Source organism: Hylobates moloch, unplaced genomic scaffold (genome assembly GCF_009828535.3).
Source record: "Hylobates moloch isolate HMO894 unplaced genomic scaffold, HMol_V3 SCAFFOLD_4, whole genome shotgun sequence".
Lineage (NCBI taxonomy): Eukaryota > Metazoa > Chordata > Mammalia > Primates > Hylobatidae > Hylobates > Hylobates moloch.
In genome coordinates, this window is record NW_026652279.1 from 133,959,112 (window position 1) to 133,980,222 (window position 21,111).

General features: G+C 35.8%; 1 protein-coding gene across 4 annotated transcripts in view; it reads left to right on the plus strand.

The window, feature by feature from the left end:
- PIBF1 (progesterone immunomodulatory binding factor 1) overlaps positions 1-21,111 on the plus strand; it is a 260,610-nt gene that overhangs the window by 33,493 nt on the left and 206,006 nt on the right. For all 4 annotated transcript variants that reach the window (XR_009213290.1, XM_032151003.2, XM_058437974.1 and 1 more), the window contains exon 6: positions 16,089-16,222. Coding sequence is in view for 3 of the 4 variants with exons in the window: in XM_032151003.2 (XP_032006894.1) it covers positions 16,089-16,222 (134 nt within the window). In the remaining variant the exon portion in view is untranslated. The remainder of the gene's footprint in view (positions 1-16,088; positions 16,223-21,111) is intronic.

Consider the following 21,111-nt stretch of genomic DNA (forward strand, 5'->3'; position numbering starts at 1 on the left):
CAAAAAGCCATTGACAGGTTTTAAATTCTAGTTTTTAAAAATTGGCAGGCTTTTTAAAAATTACAGTGAATAACATAACATTAAATTTACTACTTTATTTTCATGTATACAATTCAGTAAAGTATACTCACATTGTGCAACAGATCTCTAGTACTTTTGTATGTTGCAACACTGAAAACTACCCACTAGACATTAATTCTTCCTCTCCCCTCCCCTAGTCATTGGTAACCATTTTTTAACTTTGTTTCTATGATTTTGATTTGTTTAGATTCGTCATATGAGTAGAGTCCTTCAGTATTTGCCCCTTTGTGATTGGTTTCAATTAGCATAATGCCCTCAGGGTTTATCCATGTTGTAGCATGTGACAGAATTTTCTTTTTTTTTTTTTTTTATTGTACTTTAAGTTCTGGGGTACATGTGCACAACGTGCAGGTAGTGTTACGTAGGTATACTCCTGCCATGGTGGTTTGCTGCACCCATCAACCCATCATCTACATTAGGTATTTCTCCTAATGCTATCCCTCCCCTAGTCCCCCACCCCCTGACAGGCCCCAGTGTGTGATGTTCCCCTCCCTGGTCCAAGTGTTCGCATTGTTCAACTCCCACTTATGAGTGAGAACATGTGGTGTTTGGTTTTCTGTCCTTGTGATGGTTTGCAGAGAATGATGGTTTCCAGTTTTATCCGTGTCCCTGCGAAGGACACTAACTCTTCCTTTTTTATGGCTGCATAGTATTCCATAGCGTATATGTGCCACATTATCTAGTCTATCACTGATGGGCATTTGGGTTGGTTCCAAGTCTTTGCTATTGTGAACAGTGCCACATTAAACATATGTGTGCATGTTTTTATAGTAGCATGATTTATAATCCTTTGGGTATATACCCAGTAATGGAATTGCTGGGTCAGATGGTATTTTTAGTTCTAGATCCTTGGGGAATCACCACACTGTCTTCCACAATTGTATTTCACAATCAGGTTGAACTAATTTATGCTCTTTTTTTTTCCTTCTTTTTTAAGGTTACATAATATTCCATTGTGTGTATATACCAAATTTGCTTTATCCATTCATCTATAAATAGGTATCTGAATTGCTTCTACCTCTTGGGAGAAATGGGCAGACTTTGTAAGAAGTGTTATCATGAGTTCTCAGGAAATTGTTTTCTCTTTAGTAGGTGAAGGATAAGAGCCAAAAAAAAAAAAAAAAGGAATAAAAAGAACTAAATGAAAAACAAAAATAGAAGTATTCTTCAGATATAACTGTTAAGTCCAATCTTATTCATTATTTAACATTTTAATACATTTATTGGGCTGGGCACAGTGGCTCTCGCTTGTAATCTCAGCACTTTGAGAGGTCGAGGTGGGCAGATCACCTGATGTTAAGAGTTTGAGACCAGCCTGGTTAATGTGGCAAAACTCCATCTCTATTAAAAATACATAAATTAGTCAGGTGTGGTGGCAAACACATGTAGTCCCAGCTACTCAGGAGGCTGAGGCAGGAGAATCGCTTAAACCTGGGAGGTGGAGGTTGCAGTGAGCCAAGATTGTGCCACTGCACTCCAACCTGGGCAACAGAGCAAGACTCTCAAAAAAAAAAATTAATACATTTATTGATGAGGAAGCACAAAGTATAATCTCAAGTTTGTAGACAGTGAAGTTTTCTGAGCAGTGGAACACCAAACTAGTAGGGCAAATTGGAGGAAGGTCTCAAAAGGTAAGTGGACTGATTATAAATGAATGTGTTTTCTTTTTAATAACTATCAATCAGCTTATATTCCCAAAATTAGCATGTTCAAAATTGATCACCTGCCCCAGAGTGTAATTTTTTGCCATTTTATTATAGAAATTTTCAAACATAACTTGAATTTCACAATGACACCAGTACATTTATCATTAAATTTCTGCCATTAAAATTTTTATTATATTTGTCTTACCAAATATCTCTCCACCTATCCATCTGCCACTCACATTTAATTTTATGGGAAAATGCTGAACTTTTTTTTCCATTTGTCAGTAATTTCTTCCTTTGAATTACTGAGTGGTATTACATTGAAGGGCTCTAGTTATTTACCGTTTAATGGGCATTTGAGTTATTTCCAATTCAGAGACTTTACAAACAAAGCTCTGAGAACATTTGAGTATGGTTTTTTGTGTGGACATGTTTTTGTTTCTCTTGAGTAAGTACTTAAGTGTGGAATTTTTTACTTCTAGAATTTCAGTTTGGTTATTTATTATAGCTTTTATTTCTCTGCTATTTGTTTACTTATTATGAGCATATTTTCCTTTACACCACTGAGAATTGTTAAAATAGGAGCTTTAAAATTCTTGTCTGCTAATTCCAAACACTGGTTCACCTTGGAGTTGATCTCTGTTGATTGTCTTTTCTTTTAGAAATGAGTCACATGTTCCTCTTTCTTCAGATGTCAAGTAACTTAAAATTGTTTAGACCATCGAGTAAGTGTAGGTGAGAACATTGTGAGTATTATGTTGTTGAGACTCTGCATTTTATGTACCTCTAAACAGTGGTGATGTTCTTGTTTTAGCAGGAAATTACTCGGTTGTACTCAAACAGCATACTCTATCTATTGGGCAGCTGTTCAAATTTCAGTTCAATTTTTTTGGTCTTAGTGGGGCTACTCAGAATCTGTCCTACACATGTGTTGTTTAGAGGGTAGCCAGATACTTAAGCAGAAATTACCCAGAGAATTCAGTTTCCTCTCTCTGGCTGTCTCTGAAATTTCCTCCTCATTTAGAGCAGCTGCAGTTCTCATAAATACCAAAGATTTTCTGATGCACCTTGATCCATCCAACCTGGCACAGAATGGGACTGGCCTCAGGCTAAGGGCTACTAAACAAAAACAAAAAATACCAGGAAATTCACCTAAATGCTGAAAATGATAGCAATAATGAAAACTCCAGTGGTTTACTAAGAGAAACTAAGGTATTTGTTAGGCATATCTCTGAGTTTTGAGACCGGCAATTAAGAAAACAAATTTTCCATTTTACTTAAAAAGTTTATTCTCTACAGAGAGTTCATGAATCTGGAGAAAATAAAATTACTCTCAGTCTTTCCGTTTTACTTTATGGATCTTTCTTATCCAAAATGGTCTTAATTTTTTTCACCACTTGGGGGCAGTATATGTCCATTTTTTTTTTTTTTTTTTTAAAATTAAATCTGTTGGGGGCTATTTGGAAAATCTGGTTATTTTTGACCTAGAGACCCAAAGCTTTACATTTAGTTACCTTATTTTCATTTATATTCATTATTTCATATAAAATGCCTGCAATCAATCAGATAGTATCTTTTTCTAGTAAAATTTAATATATTTAGAACTTGGAGAATGGAGTATCAAAACAAAAATTTGTGTTCCATAATATGTATTCAGAGATGTCTCAGTTATTGCACTAATTTCATAATTATGCCTACCAGAAATATTGAGAATTTTTAATTATGTTAAAACCAAAAACATTCAGGCTTTTAAATTCTGTTAAAGCCACATTAAATCGTTAAAGCCACACAATTACACAGTTAATTTGACTCTGCTTTTGTTTGTATGAGATTAAAACTGTTTAAGAAATTTAATAGAAGGTTTTTTTTGGAGATGGAGTTTCGCTGTTGCCCAGGCTGGAGTGCAATGGCATGATTTTGGCTCACTGCCACCTCTGCCTCCTGGGTTCAAGCGATTCTCCTGCCTCAGCCTCCCGAGTAGCCAGGAGTACAGGCATGCGCCACTGTGCCTGGCTAATTTTTGTATTTTTAGTAGAGAGGGGTTTCACCATGTTGATCAGGCTGGTCTCGAACTCCTAACCTCAAGTGATCCGCCCGCCTTGGCCTCTCTAAGTGCTGGAATTGCAGGCGTGAGCCACTGCGCTTGGCCAGAATGTGATTGATTCTTGACCTTTAAAAAGAAATTACTCTTTCTGAAGTGGCAGTTTTAGTGGATTTCTGGGATTTCCTTTTGTAATTTTTTCCAGATCTTTAGTTATTTGCAAATAACGTCTAGATACTATTATAACACTGGAAAATAGGGCTCATCTTTTACTTCCAAGTCTGGAGTTTATTTACAAGTGTCGGTAATGTAGTCTAATTCTGGCATATTTTGAGCTATATTATGTGTATGATCTTGTGTATGGTACTTTATGTTTATAAAAGTGCTTATAGATAACTTTATTTCCTATTTATGAATTTTCTCCATTAGCAGGTCAAAATTTTGGTTGATCACATGCAACTCAGCTATATGTTGCTGTTTTGCCATTATAGAGTTAGTTCAGCATGCTTTTTCATTTCAAAAGGGTGTGATGTTAGAGATACAGTGTAAGGCATTAGTGAATCTGCACTTAATAAAACTATTAAATTTTGTGAGGAAATGGTGAAATATTTTTCTTTTATGAGAACTTTGGTAACTAGGAAGCAAGAAGAAGTACTTCCTTGTTTAGAAACATAGTTACATTCTTTAAAAAATTCTGCAAGATTATCTTGAGGTTCATCTTAAGTATTCATATGTAAGTAATTCAGTTAATTTTATTTGTATGAAAATGAGTTATTTCATTGATGAAACATATTTGTTTATTAAAGTTTTTATATTTTAGGGAGTATTAACTTTTCTGAGATTTCTTTTTATCTTATCCAAGTGATGAGCTTAAAGTTTCTTTATAAGGTACATATTTATGATGATACCCATCAGTTATGATTATCCTAGAATGCTTAACAAATTAGTAAACAGTGATAGATTTGCCTCTTTATATTAAATTTAAAGTGTATAAGCATTGCTTAAAGTTTAGTTCATAGCCACCTGCATGGGTTCTATTTTGGTCTGAGGTGGAATAACCTCAATTTTTTTTTTTTTTTTTTTTTTGAGACGGAGTTTCGTTTTGTTGCCCAGGCCAGAGTGCTTTGGCACGATATAGGCTCACTGCAAGCTCCGCCCCCCGGGTTCACACCATTCTCCTGCCTCAGCCTCCCGAGTAGCTGGGACTACAGGCGCACGCTGCCACTCCTGGCAAATTTTTTGTATCTTTTTAGTAGAGACAGGGTTTCACTGTGTTAGCCAGGATGGTCTCGATCTCCTGACCTCGTGATCTGCCCACCTCCGCCTCCCAAAGTGCTAGGATTACAGGCGTGAGGCACCGCACCCAGCCAGAACCTCAATTTTTAATAAACAACCCAAGATTCTAATGCGGCGGGTTCATGGACACTGACCACAAATCATTTTTTAAGCTATTTTTGTTAACTTATTAATTGAGATTTTAAAATAACTTTGAATTTTTAATTACATTTCCTGATTTGAAATTTATATATTGGCTGGGCACCATGACTCACTCCTATAATACCAGCACTCTGGGAGCCCAATGTGGGTGGATTACCTAAGGTCAGGAGTTTTAGACCTGAACATCGGGAAACCCGGTCTCTACTAAAAATACAAAAATCAGCTGGGTGTGGTGGCAGGCACCTGTAATCCCAGCTACTTGGGAGGCTGAGGCAGGAGAATCACTTCAACCCAGGAGGCAGAGGTTGCAGTGAGCCGAGATCGCACCGTTGCTCTCTAGCCTGGGCGACAGAACGAAACTCCATCTCAAAAAAAAAAAAAAAGAGAGAGAGAGAAATGTATATATTAATGCCATTTCTTGCCTCCAATATAAAATTAATATATTTTAATGTATTTAACATATTCAAGAATATAATTGAAGTCATACACTATTACGTTACAACTTGGACTTACTAAAATCCATCTCTTGCCTATACCTCTAAAACATTGCTCCTTCACAAACCTGTTAAGTTTTTACAACTAATACAAATGACTTAGGGATAAAAGTGCATGAGGGAAAAAAAAATTCATAGGAAAGCTAAAATGAATGCAATTTTAAGTACAACATTATTGGGAAGAAGTTTCATTTAGCTGATTGTTTTATACATGCTGTATGAAGAGACATACTCTTTTAAAGAGTGGTAAGACTTTTTTTTCCCTTTGCTACTGTGTGTATAATCTTTAGTAAATCTAGGAACTTGTAAACTTTAGGGGCAAGTTTTGAGGGGCTTATTGGGTTTTGAGATGAAATTTTGAACCCAGTGGCCAAAAGGATGTATCACTACATTATGGCACGGGAAAACTCAGGGGACCTTACCAAATACCTTGGTTTAAATCCAGAAATACCATGATAACTTCGTTCTCTTGATCTGCATAGTGTTTCTCAAGCCAGATTCCACAGATACGTTTTGAAGTATCTAAGAGTTCTTTTTGATAATTTTCAATTTTATGATTTAATTCTTTTAATGACTTCAGAAGTTAATAGATGCATATGATGGTTTATCTCAATAATTTATAGTAGAGTACTATCACTGTGATGTCATTGCCCATGTTTGCATTTAATTTTGTCATTGCATTAGCACCACAGATGACAGTTTGAAAAAACAGTAGTCAACCGTCCAGGCACAATGGCTTATGGCTGTAATCCCAGCTCTTTGGGAGGCCAAGGCAGGAGGATTGCTTGAGCTCAGGAGTTCGAGACCACCCTGGCCAACCTGGTGAAACCCTGTCTCTACCAAAAATACAACAACTCCAGCCTGGCCAACATGGTGAAACCTTATCTCTACCAAAAAATACAAAAATTAGCTGGGTGTGGTGGTGCAGGCCTGTAGTCCCAGCTACTCGGGAGGCTGAGATGAGAGAATTGCTTGAACCTGGGAGGCAGAGGTTGCAGTGAGCCAAGATTGTGTCCAGCCTGGAAGACAGAATGAGATCCTGTCTCAAAAAACTACCAAAAAAAACCCCCAAAACAAAAACTTATCCAGGTGTCGTGGCACACATCTGTGGTCCCAGGTAGGAGGATTGCTTGAGCCCGGGGTAGGGGTGGGGGAGCAGAGGTTGCAGTGAGCCAAGATCGCACCACTGTATTCCAGCCTGTGTGACAGAGTGAGACTCTGCCTCAAAAAAAAAAAAAAAAAAAAAAAAAAAGAAAGAAAGAAAAAAGAAAAGAAAGAAATAGCCATCAACTTAATTTGTAAGGTAGGTATTTCAGCCAAATAAAGGCCAGGTGCTATCATGCATCACAGTGTGAATAAAAGTTAAACAGTTCAAATAGAGAAAAATAAAAGTTAAACAGTTCAAATAGAGAAAAATGATGACATTATAGAGTCATCACACTACTGAGCATAGTCATGCCAAACTCAAAGCTAAATGAACTCCTACTTATTTTACTATTTTAAGGTTAAATCATATAGTCAACATTAACTACTGAATAGAATAAGCATTGCTGTTTAGGCTTAGGTGAAAGGAGGAAGTAAAGGGATTCTAGGAGATGAAAATGTGAATGCATTTCATTTTTCCTTTCTTTTCCAATTCAAAATATCCCTCTCTCAGCTGTCTTCTTGCAGGCAGCTGGATCAGAGTGGAAGTCTTGGGCTTTGGGAAAGCTAGTGTTCCAGTTACGTATTGCTGCATAACAAATCACCCTAAAACTTGCTGTCTCAAAATAATTTATTATTTGTTACAGCTCTGAAGGTTGATAGGTTCAGCTGAGTTTTTCTTACCTCACTGAGGCTGGGGTCATCTGAAGTCTTCTTTAGTCACTGTTTTAGGAGCCAGGATGATATGACCAAAACATTACTCCCTTTGCACTTGGCCTCTTCATGTGATTAGTTTAGGCATCCTTCAACATGACGGTCTCACAGCATGGCAGCTGGCCACCTCCAAAGCAAACATTCAAGAAACTCAGGCGAAACATAAAGACTTCTTAGGATGTAACTTCAAAATCCCAGAAAATTGCTTCTCCCACATGCTTTTGGTCAAGCAGATCATTAAGAGGAATAGACCCACTTCTTAATCAGAAAATAGCTTCCCGCATTCAAGGGAAGAAATTGATAGAGACCATCTTAGAGATAGGCTACCAAAATTTTAGATTTCTCTCCCCTGACTTGAGTGAAATCCTAGAAATAGTGTGAGAGAACCCTGAGCAAGAGCCCAACAGACTGTCGGCAGAGCTCGGCCCATAAAAATCTATGGATTACTCCCTTCACTCCTCACCCCAAATAAGATGGATAAAGTCTCCTTTGCCTCCACTAAGTGAAGGAATGGATGTACAGTGTTCTGTTAAAAGAAAGACTCTCAGATTGACCTTCAAACCAAGCCCAGCTCTATTTGTTTATAGGAAATATGCTTAATGAAAATTGATAAAGATTGAAAAATGGGCCGGGTGTGGTGGCTCACGCCTGTAATCTGAGCACTTTGGGAGGCTGAGGTGGGTGGATCACCTGAGGTCAGAAGTTCAAGACCAGCATGGCCAACATGGTGAACCTGTCTCTACTAAAAATACAAAAATTAGCCGGGCGTAGTGGTAGGCACCTGTAATCCCAGCCACTTAGGAGGCTGAGGCAGTAGAATTGCTTGAACCCAGGAGGCGGAGGTTGCAGTGAGCCAAGATTGCGCCATTGCGCTCCAGCCTAGGTGACAAAGCAAGACTCTATCTCAAAAAAAAAAAAAAAGAACTGAAAAATAATTATTTAAATAATTTTTAAGTAAAAAATTATATAATTTTAAGTATAGATTATATGGTTTGTATTTTTTATCATAATTTAGTGAAACCAGAGATAAACAATGAGGAGGAATAAACTTACTTGGCAATTAGAAATGTATCTTTTGGATTAAAGAGCAAAGAAAAACTGAAATAAAACAATGAAAATGAGAACTTTTTTATATCAAAATTCTTAGACACATTTAAAGCTATGCCAAAGGAAAATGTATAGCCGGAAATGCCTTTATTATTAAAAAAAAAAGATGAAAAATAAATACATGTAGTACTCATCTTGAGAAAGCTTGGAAAAAGATGAGTAGAAATAAGGTGTTTGGAATTAACTGACATGAAGTAAGGGAAAATACATACAGTTCTATGGCAGTAAGCTTGAAAACAAAAAGGAAAGTGAACTGTGCCAACAAAATATAGATTACTAAAATTCACAGAAGTGAGAACTTGATTTAGAACAGTTACCATAGAGGTATTACAAAAATAAGTAAAAGTGTACAACTGATAAAATTACCAACAGATTCACAGATAGATTACCCCAAATGGGTTCACAGTTGATTTAGAAAAAGACAGCTAGTTCCACTTACTTGTACTGTACCAACTATTGAAAAAGAAAGTTCTGAGAGAGAGACTACAAAAGCAAAATAAAACATTTAGGCCAATTTTGCTTGTTACTACAGATGTAAAAAATTTGAAATAAAATGTATCAAAAGAAATACTTTATGATTAAACAGAGTATATTCCAGCACAGAAAGAAGAATCCATTGCATCAGTAAATTAATGGAGAATAGCTTCATGAACACATGAACATATCAGATGCAACAGCACTTAGTGTTGAACACTTAAGATTTTATCGCTTTTTTCATATGAGTTTGTTACCTTGTGAATGAAATATTTTCCCCCACCGTTCATCTCTAGCAAGAAAAGAAATTGATTCATATGAAGAAAACTATAAAATCTTGGAACATGGAAGCATCATACCTTAAGTAAGACAAGCTCATTAAAATAGCAATTTTTATGATTAACATATTAATCAAATGTGGTTAAGTTATAGTCTCATTTTTTTCCTGATAATTTGCAGGGGTTGTTAGAGGGAAGAAGTGTGGTACAGGACTTTATCCTTTCCATCACCTGTGTTAATACTTTTTAATTTTTATTGATCTATATTTCCAGACAAGGTCTCAGTCTGTCATTCAGGCTGCAGTGCAGTGGCATGATCACACCTCACTGCAGCCTTGAAGTCCTGGGCTTAAGCCATTCTCCGACATCAGCCGCTTGAGTAGCTGGGACTACAGGCATGCACCATCACACTGTTAATACTGTTAAGGCTTATCTCAATTATTCAAAAGGCATGGGAAACCATACTTTTCTTGCATTGATAAATTTGGGGGTTAATATGTGATACTTTTAAGATAATTTAGCAACTTGATCTCTTTAACATTAAGACTCAAATTTGTTTGGTTTAATCATATTTGGGTCAATGCCTGTTGAGAAGCCAGTATTTCAAATTTGTTACAGTAGTTTGCTGAATAAAATGTTAGCTATAAAAATTGCCCCCGATACATCAGTGTAGCATTTTGCAGTGGTGGGGTGTGCTAGACCCATTAGCTAGTGGGTGATGTCTTAATACTAGTAATAGAATGTTTAGTACAATAATAACCACATAAAAATAAATGAGCCAGTGAATCAGTTAGTATACACACTCTGCAGAAGCATCAGGTAAGTCCAGAAAAGTTGACTTGCGAGAGCAATAAGTAGGAGAGACAAAATCTGAACCCATGTTTGTTATTCCAATCTAGGGTCCACCACATATGATGAAAGTTACCTTTCCTCGTTCTTGAGTTTTGCTGGGCGTAGTGGTTCACGTCTGTAATCCCACTTTGGGAGGCTATAATCGCAGCCCTTTCGGGGCTGAGGCGGGTGGATTGCTTAAGTCTAGGAGTTCAAGACTGCTCTGGACACCATGGCAAAACCCTTTCTCTACTAAAATACAAAAAACTAACTGAGCATGGTGGCATGCCTGTAGACCCAGCTACTTGGGAGGCTGAGGTAGGAGGATCATCTGAGCTCAGGAGGTTGAGGCTGCAGTGAGCCAAGATTGTGCCGCTGCACTCCAGCCTGCGCAACAGAGTGAGACCCTGTTTCAAAAAAAAAAATTACTGAGTAATTTTTTTCTTTAAAAAAAAAAAAGCCTTCAGTTTTTATTTGAATTCGCATGTATTCAAATAGATATAATTGAAAATTTAGCATGTAATAGAAATCATTAAGATTTTTGTTTTAACGCATAGTAGACTTTACCACTTCAGATTTCGTCTGTCTTTAGAAGTCAAATTTTTTTTTGAAAAATTTCTTGAAGATCTTAACAATGACAAGAGTTGTCTCTGGCAGCAAAACAGGCTTCATTGTCGCTTATAGAGGGACAGCCTATAGCAGTCAAAGCTTAATTAGGTTTCTTGTTCTTTTCAGTATTTAGTTGCTTGGATTAGATTATTGATAATGTGAAACTTGTGGGAATTCTGACAAGTGAATTCTCAGTTTTCCAGAATAGCTAACCAACTATTTCTTACCATTCACTGAACTGCTGTCCAATGTAAACTGCTTCAGATTTGAACCTTAAGGTAAATGTCACTATATCATATTTCCAATTTCCTTAGTTGTCCTCCACACAGGCGGGAGTTGTTCATTTATTAAAGATTTATTTCGAGACATAGATTGCTGCTTTCTTCTCAGTTTACATCATGGGAGAGACAAAAGACTTAAATGAAGTTTAGAAATTCATTACATCCATAGTAATTGCCTTTTATTGAGAACAGAAATTGAGACTTGGCTATTATTAGCCCATTTACTGTGATGTAGAAATTTTCTGTTAGAAAGGGCTGATGACTGGAAATTTTATGTGTCCATTTCTTTATGTTTGAAAAGTTTACTTTTTTTGCTTCTTTTGTTTTAGTCTATTTAATGTCCTCTTTTGTTCCTCTTCTTCCACAGACATTAATTGCAAGCCTTCTATATAATAGGCAGAGTATTAGTTACTAGGATTATAGAAAACTTCCTTAAAGTTTTCCTTATGATGTGGGAGACAAGTAATGGCTGCCCACAGCACATGTGATACATTTTCTGACAGGTAAGAATCAGGTGTTGTGAAAAAATAGGATAAACTCTAGGTTATTGCTGGAGCTTAGTTTTCCCACAAAGGTTGATGCTAAGCTCAAGACATGGAAGGATGCAGAGGAGAATACAAAATAGTCTTTTCTACTCTCTATAGCTTTAACCATGGTTCTTCATAGTCATGGGGTTTATTTTGAGGGAAGATGCTATTTTTCCTGTTTCCAATGCTATGTCTTACTCTATTTTAATTGCTAACAACAAGTGCAGGAGATTTTTAAATTCAAAATACAAAAGTAATAATTTTATTTAAGGGGAAATTGTCCAATTGAAAAATTTTAAATAAGGTGCTGGTCGAATATATGCATTCTTATACTGCACTTATACTTGCTTCTGTTTATACTTGCATATGGTATTTATATTTAAAGGAAATTTATAAATATATACATATATATATACTATGTATATGACATTAATAATATACTCTGTATGTTTATTCTTCCATGGAACTACTCTCTGAATATCCTAAAATACTCTGTATATTTCAGGGTCAGATGATCTTTACCTTTTTAGATCTTTGCAGTTGCACTCACAGAAAACACTGCTTCTTTGGGAACTCATCATCTGGATACCCCATCTTAACAGTATTCCTCATTTGCAGACCACTGGGACATTCCTCTTTGTTTAATGAAAGCCTTGCTCTAGATTTAGTCTTCCTTTCCACTTCAGCTGCTACCTAGGTTACTTATGTGATTAATTCATCTATAGCCTTGGCCTTGAATTTTATTGATCTCATCTCTAGTGATTTCCTTTTCTCCACTTTAACACTCAGTCTTATAGCCCACATTTGGTTCCTTGCCATCCAGAACTGATTTACTTCTGAAGTTATCAATTCATTTTAATCCACTAAACATCCTATTTCTTATATTTTTATGTTTTACCATTGTCTGCTTTCAACTTGTCTTTAACAGAATTTCCAATCCATATAATTTATTTCTTTATCAATCGTTTCCTAAATTTATTTTCTTCCTTTGCCACCATGTTATCAGTCTTAAACTTTTTTTTCTTTTTTTTTTGCCAGTATCATCTAATTCCTCTCCCAGCTTTCTTTTTGTCAAACCAGACTGAAAAACTCTCAACTCTTTATTTTTCTAGCTGAGCACTACTGGCAAAAATCACACAAGCAGTAACAAGCACTGTCAGTTTATTGTTATCAGCCTCAAATGGTCCCACACAATTGGTCGTAATTCTGTTATTTCTAGTTCTCTCATTTTTCGCAGAGATTACTTAAGGCAACCAGCCACTCTTCTTACATCTCCAGTTTTCCACGTTTCTTGTCACATTCAGCAGATGACTTGGTATTTCATTTCACAGAGAAAATGGAAATCCTCAGATGAGAACTCCCACAGTGTCCTTCCACCAAATCTACTCACATCTGCACTCATTCTGGTTTGTTTGTTCTTAGTGTTTATAATGGAAAGAGTCTTGCCCTCAAGGGATGGCAAAATCATATGCCTCTAGAAACCAGGTGGATAATATAAATTTGTGAAGCCTTAGGGTAAGATTAGGCTGTGGCCTGTAGCAAATTGATAAGAGCTATCTAAATTATTCAAGTTGTTAATACTCTGTATCAGCTGGAAAAAAGCCTGCCTTGATGAACATGGCCTCTGATCTAAGACTAATCTGCACATCTAAGCTGTGGATCCCATCTCCTAAAGCATTTTTTAGGAGTATGCTTCATTCCCCTGAGTATGCCCCCTTTTCTCCAACAGTAATTCATCTTTTGCTATTAGTTGTTTCTCACCAATATTTGAATATTGTCAAGCTTGTTTCATCTTTTAAAACCTTCATTGGCCCTGTTTTCTTCTCTAGCTACTATACTTTCTCCACTTTTACTATTAAACTCCCATTATGACTGACACATGGTATTTCTTATGTATATGGCATTATGCCAAAATATGATAATTATTGGAGCTTTAAATCCATGAGAGTTGTGCTCAGTGGGCTCTGGAATAAAGCTGGAGTTCAAAAGAAGCATTTAAAAATGAAGTAGAGGGCATAGTGGCACATGCCTTTAGTCCCAGCTACTTGGGAGGTTGAGGTGGGAGGACTGCTTAAGCCCAGGAATTCGAGGCCGCAGTGAGGTATGAAAGAGTTGCCTACTGATTTGGATTTGACAAACTTAGATAGGAGTCCTCACTCTACTACTTACGAGCTCTGAGACTTTCCAAGCCTCAGTTTTTTTCATCTGTGAAGCTGGGGATAATTTTTAGATCCCATCATAAGTATTAAGTCAACAATGTATATAAAATAGCCAAAAAAGAGGACATACTGAGTATTTAGATATATTTGTTTTAGTCCCTAGCACTCTACCTTCTGCCCCTACCAATGAATACTTTAAAGGCTTTTTGTTGGTTCTCAGGAGTATTTCTTAGTACCTATCAGTAGTATTTCTCAATATTATTGACTGCTTCAAAGCACTGTCTTCCACTATTTTTCTTGACACACACCCCTGGTTTACCCATTGTTTCTGCGAATACTCCTTTGGGTTTTTTGGGATCCCTGTTTTTTGCCCATCCTTTAATGTTTATATTCCTTGTATTTATGTTCCTCCAAATTCTGTCATGGCATTTGTGCAGTTATTAAAGTTGAACTGTTAATTTGGCTATGATCTCTTTGGAAGCCAAAGCAAAGAGGAAGCATTATAACAATATTAATTTATAGTTAATCAGCATTTACTACATGTTAGGCATTTTTGTAAGCACTTTACATGTATTGCTTGATATATGCTTCACAAGAACTCTGAGGTAGGACACCAGAATAGAGAGGTAAACTAACGTGCGCGGAGTCTTACTGCAGGAATTCAATTTTAGACAGTTGAATTCTGGAGCTTGCCTTCCTAGCCATAACACTATACTCTCTTCCAAAACAGTGACATGATTAATGATGTTTAGAAGGATAAAGCATTCTTCAGAAGAACTAAAGATTCTTGTAGGACTTAGGTCCGAAATGATATATGTGATGATCTTTCGGGAGGTGTTAGCGTATCCTCAGCTGTAATCCCATAATAAGTACCATAGTAACATTCCATTCTCATGGAAAACTTCAGTGTAGAACAAGAACATAATACCAAAGCAAAACACACTGAATATAGTTTTTCCATAATTGCTTCTCTCAAATAGCCCTTTGATAGAAATTTGGGGACTAAAATATCAAAGTTATATTTAGTAGTTTAAAAAGGACAAAATTGTCTTACTCATCTTTGTATCTGTAGTGGCTAATCCAGGACTAGTCACACAGAAATGATCTAGTCAGTATGTGTGGAGTGAATATGACCTCATTTAGCTGGTCAGCTACTTAAACAGTAATGACTTAACACAGGATGCATTTAACATGCCAGCTTCTGAAGGTGGAGTTGATGATTGGTTGCAAGATTTGATGAGTTCAAAGAAGGAAAATAAGTAGGAATTTAGTCCCATCTCCTTCCCCTCCCAGCTTCCCATATTTAATCATTTCTTTTTTAGCTTTTATTTAATTCTTATTATATATCTGGCAATGTTTAAAGTGGTGGAGGTCCAGCAGTGAGCAAGACAAAATCCCCACGCTTAAGATGTTTACACTCTGGTGAGATAAAGAGAAAACTAATATGATGGTAATGATACAGTGATATCAGTGCTCTGAAGGAGACAAGCATTTAGATTATATGCAGGTATTCAGACAGTGGGAACAGGTTAGAAGAAGCATTAGTGGGTTCAGACAACTTCAGATCTCCATTAGGGTTGGAGAGTGAAGTGTGAATATTAGGAATGGTGAGAAATGGGGCTTATAGGAAGCAGCACCAGATTGTAAAGAACCTTGTGACCAACTTTAAGGTTTTTACTTCCATTGCTCTTTCCATATCAGCAGTGCCTTTCTTACATGCTACTGGCATGGGGAGAGTAGAGGGAAGAACAGTGTAAAGATGTGTTTCGAGGGTCACACGATTCCTTTTTTGCTGAATAACAGAATTGGAACTGCATGATTAATCTCTTCAGTAATTATTTTTCATTGTAGATACTGATATCCATATGACTTTTCATCTCTAAATTGTAAAATCCTCAAGAACAGGAAGTGTGTTTTATTCACTTCTGTATCTTTAGCATCTGATAGTAACTCAGTAAGTGTTTTTAAAAAGTCATTTAACATTTGTAGTCATTTTATGTTTTAGCCTAGTAACTAAAACATAGTTGTTGTGTTTTTTATTTGAAAACCAGTTTAAGTTTTAAACAACTGAGTTTACAGACCATTCTGTGAACTTAAGATTACTTGCGTTTGAATAGGGAAAAATTACTAAATTTAAAAATTGAGGAATTTTTTTATTGTTTAATTTCAAGGACAATCACAGCTTAACAGAAGACTTCAATACAGAATTTGGTCAACTATGTTAAGTGTTTAGTCTGAAATGTGTTATTATTCCTTTGATTTATAGACGTATGAGGAAGATCGAAAAAACTACTCTGAAGTTCAAATTAGATGTCAGCGTTTGGCCTTAGAATTAGCAGACACAAAACAGTTAATTCAGCAAGGTGACTACCGTCAAGAGAACTATGATAAAGTCAAGAGGTAAGTAGTTAAAATGGCTGCAGTAGTAGTACTCCATTTTTAGCGTGCATCAAAGTCACCTGAGTTTTTACCAACAATCAATTGTTAATTTTACTTTTACCTTATTCTTCTTTGCACAAATGCATGCAGTTTTGGCAGTTTGTTGGGTTTATATTGTATTTTTATATTAGTTGTTTTTGTTTTATTTAGGTGTCACTGCTGTCTTAAAATGTAAACAGAGATAGAAACCCAGTAAAATCACATGTGTAAATATTTTTCCAGTGTTATTTGATGATTATTTTTATGTAATGGAATCAATTTAAATACTTAACAGTTTTCCCTGAAGTTTTTTTCAGCTGTTTCTTCCTGACAAAAGACACACACTCTTTCCAAAAAAAAAGACACTTTCCGAAAATATGTTTCCTAATGTTTGCTACTAAGTAACTATAGCAAATACCTTTTTTTAACTGGAATATTCTTTTCTGTTGTTTGTTCAGTAATTTAGTGAGCTACTACTTAGCTGTGTGTCCCTCAGTACATCTTTTCATTCTGAGCCTAAGTTTCATCATTTATGAGATGCTCCTAATACAGATAACTGCACTATATAAACTAAGATCAAATAAATATTTATGAAAGCCTTTAAATATTATGTACTGCATATGTAATATAAATGGAATGACCTTACCTTAATTGTTCACTCCACCTGAAATAATTCTTAAAATGTAGTAGTCACTCAGTGAATATTTGTTAAATGAATGAATGAATGATTTAAATTGCGTAATTTAAATTATAAATTACATAATACCATATGTGAATTCGCAAAGATCTGTGGATAGAAGATTGTCATTTCTACTCCCATTATGACTGACACATGGTATTTCTTATGTATATGGCATTATGCCAAAATATGATAATTATTGGAGCTTTAAATCCATGGGAGTTGTGCTCAGTGGGCTCTGGAATAAAGCTGGAGTTCAAAAGAAGCATTTAAAAATGAAGTAGAGGGCATAGTGGCACATGCATTTAGTCCCAGCTACTTGGGAGGTTGAGGTGGGAGGACTGCTTAAGCCCAGGAATTCGAGGCTGCAGTGAGCTATGATCATGCCACTGCACTCCAGCCTGGTGGCAGAGTGAAACTCCATCTCTTAAAAATATAAAATAAAAAAAATAAAAATGAAGTAGATTATGATGCTAAGATGATATCAGTTGGTATTTTGGTGTCCCCTCTGCCACTAGCAGTCTATAGCAATGACAGATACAATATAAAAAGAGAAAACTAAAAGGCACAGTTATCAGAATAATCCATCAGGGCCACAGATGATCAATGAAACAAGATGAGTCATGAGTTGATACTTATTGAATTTGGGTAATGGGAGCATGGGTGTTCATTATGTCACCTCTATTTTTACATATGTTTTCATTTACTATAGTAAAAACCTAGGAAAGAAAAATATAACCTTGCTCAAAAAGCATGATAAGCATCTTTATGGTAGAAATGGAATAGTAAAACAGGAAAGGACTCAAACTATGACCCTTTTTAGTTCACTCAGCAGAATGAATGAGTTTAAAAACATCAGTCATAAAATATAAGATAAACTGGGGAAGAAAAAAAAGCCCTTTTATGCCCTGGGTAAATTCTCACGAATGTACAAAAGGAAACAGGTGTATGGATGTTAATTGTGTCATTATTAAAAGAAATTCAAATGCTTTTCAGTAGCAGAATGGTAAATAAATTGAGATTTACTCTGCAATATAATTTTATGTAGCAGTTAAAATCATTAAATTAGATCTGAATGTGTCACTTTTTTTACTAAAAGTTCCTTATTTTCTGGCATAACATAATGTTCCTAGTTTTGGTTTTTGTTTGTTGGTTTTATAATTTCATTGCCTCAGCTCTTTCTCTAAGAAGCCTTGATCTCTTTTAGTGGGGAATGCTATTTAGAAATTTAAGATTTGGGTGCTGTGGTCATGGCTACATTGGTCATTATTTCTAGGCCCTTTGAGTAGGCAGAGACAGTGGAGGGAGAATGAGGAGGAGGCTTAACACACTATGGATGAGATCATAGTGATACTTCTTTTTTTTGAGACAGAGTCTCACTTTGTCACCCAGGCTGGAGTGCACTGGCACGATCTCGGCTCACTGCAACCTCTGCCTCCCAAGTTCAAGCGATTCTCCTGCCTCAGCCTCCCACGTAGCTGGGACTACAGGTGTGCGCCACCATACACAGCTAATTTTTTTTTTTTTTTTTTTAAGTAGAGACATGGTTTCACCATGTTGGCCATGGTTGGCCAGACTGGCCTTAAACTCCTGACCTCAGGTGATCTGCCCACCTCAGCCAACCAAAGTGCTGAGATTACAGGTGTGAGCCTCTGCGCCCAGCCCACATTGATACTTCTAATTCCGATTCAACACTGCAACAGCCACTTTGAAGAGGTGCCAACTGGCTAAATATAGCAAACTTGAATATCGCAATAAATATTGGCAATAATGAATTACAGGCCATTGAATAGAATAAGAGTTTATAAGTGTAGGCTAATAATAAATACAGAAAGAGGATCTTAAACTTTTTTTAATACATCATCTTTACCATTTTTAAGTGTACAGTTCAGTGGTAATAAATATATTTATATCCTTTTTGGGAAAGAGGATCTTTATGGTTGAAATCCAACCAATAAATGTATATGCATGTAAGAATGACCATTTTGTAGCCACATAATAATATTGATTCAGAATCATCACTGGAATATAAAACCATCAAGTATAAGTATGTTAAGGAATAGGATATTTACACAAAGCATCTCTTCACAATTACTTATTAATTTTAAAGGGCAAAAGGATACCTTTATAGTTAAACTCTGGCAGATGCTACCTTAACCTAGTGATCAAAGTTACTATCACCAATAATGGGATAAACTGACATCACATACCTCAGTACATCTTCACATAACATACTGAGAATGTGTTTCTGTATCTGAGAATCATTTCTGTAGTATTCCTGCCCAAGTGCCTAACCTGAATCTAATAATGAAGAAACTTCAGACAAGTGAAAATTGAGGAGCATTCTATGATGCAGCTAGCCTCTGCTTTATAAAAAGTCATAAAACACAAGGAAAACTAAGAAATCTTAAAGGTTAAAGGAGACTAAAACCACATGACATCCAGATGCATGGTAATAGATTATAATATTATGATAATAGATCCTTGGATTACCATTATGGCAATAGATCCTTGGCTCAGGGAAAAAAAAATTCACAAAGGGTATTTTGGGAGACAGTTGACAAAATTTGAAAATGGATTGTATGTTAGATAATATTGTATTAGGCTAAGTCTCCTGAATATGATAATTATACTGTGATTATATAAGAGACTATCTTTAATCTTAGTAAATTCACACTAATTATTTAGGGATAAAGGGACTTAATGTCTCAGTTGAGGAAACAAATGCACATGTATGAGTATGTGTGTGTAGGTGTGTATACACATATAGATACATGACCCTTGACCAACATGGGGTCCACTTATATTCAGGTTTTTATTAACCTAACACCAATCGAAAATACAATTTTCACAGGATGTGAAACCTGAATATACAGAGGACTGACTGGTGGGATCTGCAACAACTGCAGGACCTCAGCATGTACAGATTTGCATATTCGGGTTGTGGGGGTGGGTCTGGAACCCATTCTTCACATATACCATTAGCTGCATATATTCACATATATTAGCGAGAGAGGATTTGAATAAATATGACAAAGTAATAATTATTTAATATTACAAAACAAATACAACAGTGTTAATGATTGGTAAGTAAAAGCATTAAAAAGAACCAAGCTGGTTACAGTGTGTCATGTCTATAATCCTAGTGCTTTCAGAAGTGCAGGCAGGAGGATCACTTGAGCCCAGGACTTTAAGACTAGCCAGGGCAACATAGCAAGACCGTCTTTACAAAAAAAAAAAAAAAAAAATTAGGCACATGGTGACATGCACCTGTAGTCCTAGCTATCTGGCAGGCTGAGGCTGGAGGATCACTTGAGTGCAGTAGTTCAAGTCCAGCCTGGGTGACATAGCGAGACCCCCATCTCATAAAAAAAAAATTTTTTTTTAAAGATTTTAAAAAAAATTGCATGTAAAAGCACAAAATAAAATTTAAAAAAAATTTTAATTAAAAATAAACATTCTAAAAATAAAAAAGCACAAAATACTTATAGTAATATGTATCAGAATAGTAATACTGATAGTCATCTTTACTTATTGGGTTTGTAGGTGATTGTTATTTTATACTTTGCTCAGTTTTTCTTCAATAAACATAATATTTTGTTAACTAGAAGAAAAAAGGCTTTCTAAACGTTTTTGAAAAGCTGATGCAAAGGAAAACAATTCCTAACAGCCCTCTCTTTGGAAATACCAGGTGGGTCAGTGAAATAAAGTGCAAAGGCACTGCTTCTGACTGCAGGGAAGTAGTTAAGAGTTAGTAAATCTATTTCTCTGCTCATTTTAAAAAATGTCTGTTGTAGGTTTTAGTCCAATTCTTGGTATAACTTTTTTGGGGAACTTGTCTTAAAATGGAAATTAAAATCTGAGTCATCATAAACAATTTGTGAATGAAATAGTCACAAGAATGCCTGCCTACATATCTACTATGCAATCTAAATGATAAGTTGTATTTTTTTTACCTTAACTGAACTAAAAGCCTAGAGCCATGTATACATTCTTTAAAAGTTTTGACCTCAAGATAAGATTGAAGATGACTAATGAAAAAATACCAAATGTATGTTAGTAAGTTTTATTATTTACTGTACTGGCTTATGTAGTTTATATATCCTTAAAGGTAATAAATTGATATCTATGTATTTGAACAAGGTCTGAAACAGAGTCCCTTCTAAATCTGAAAAGTAGATACTTTATAGTT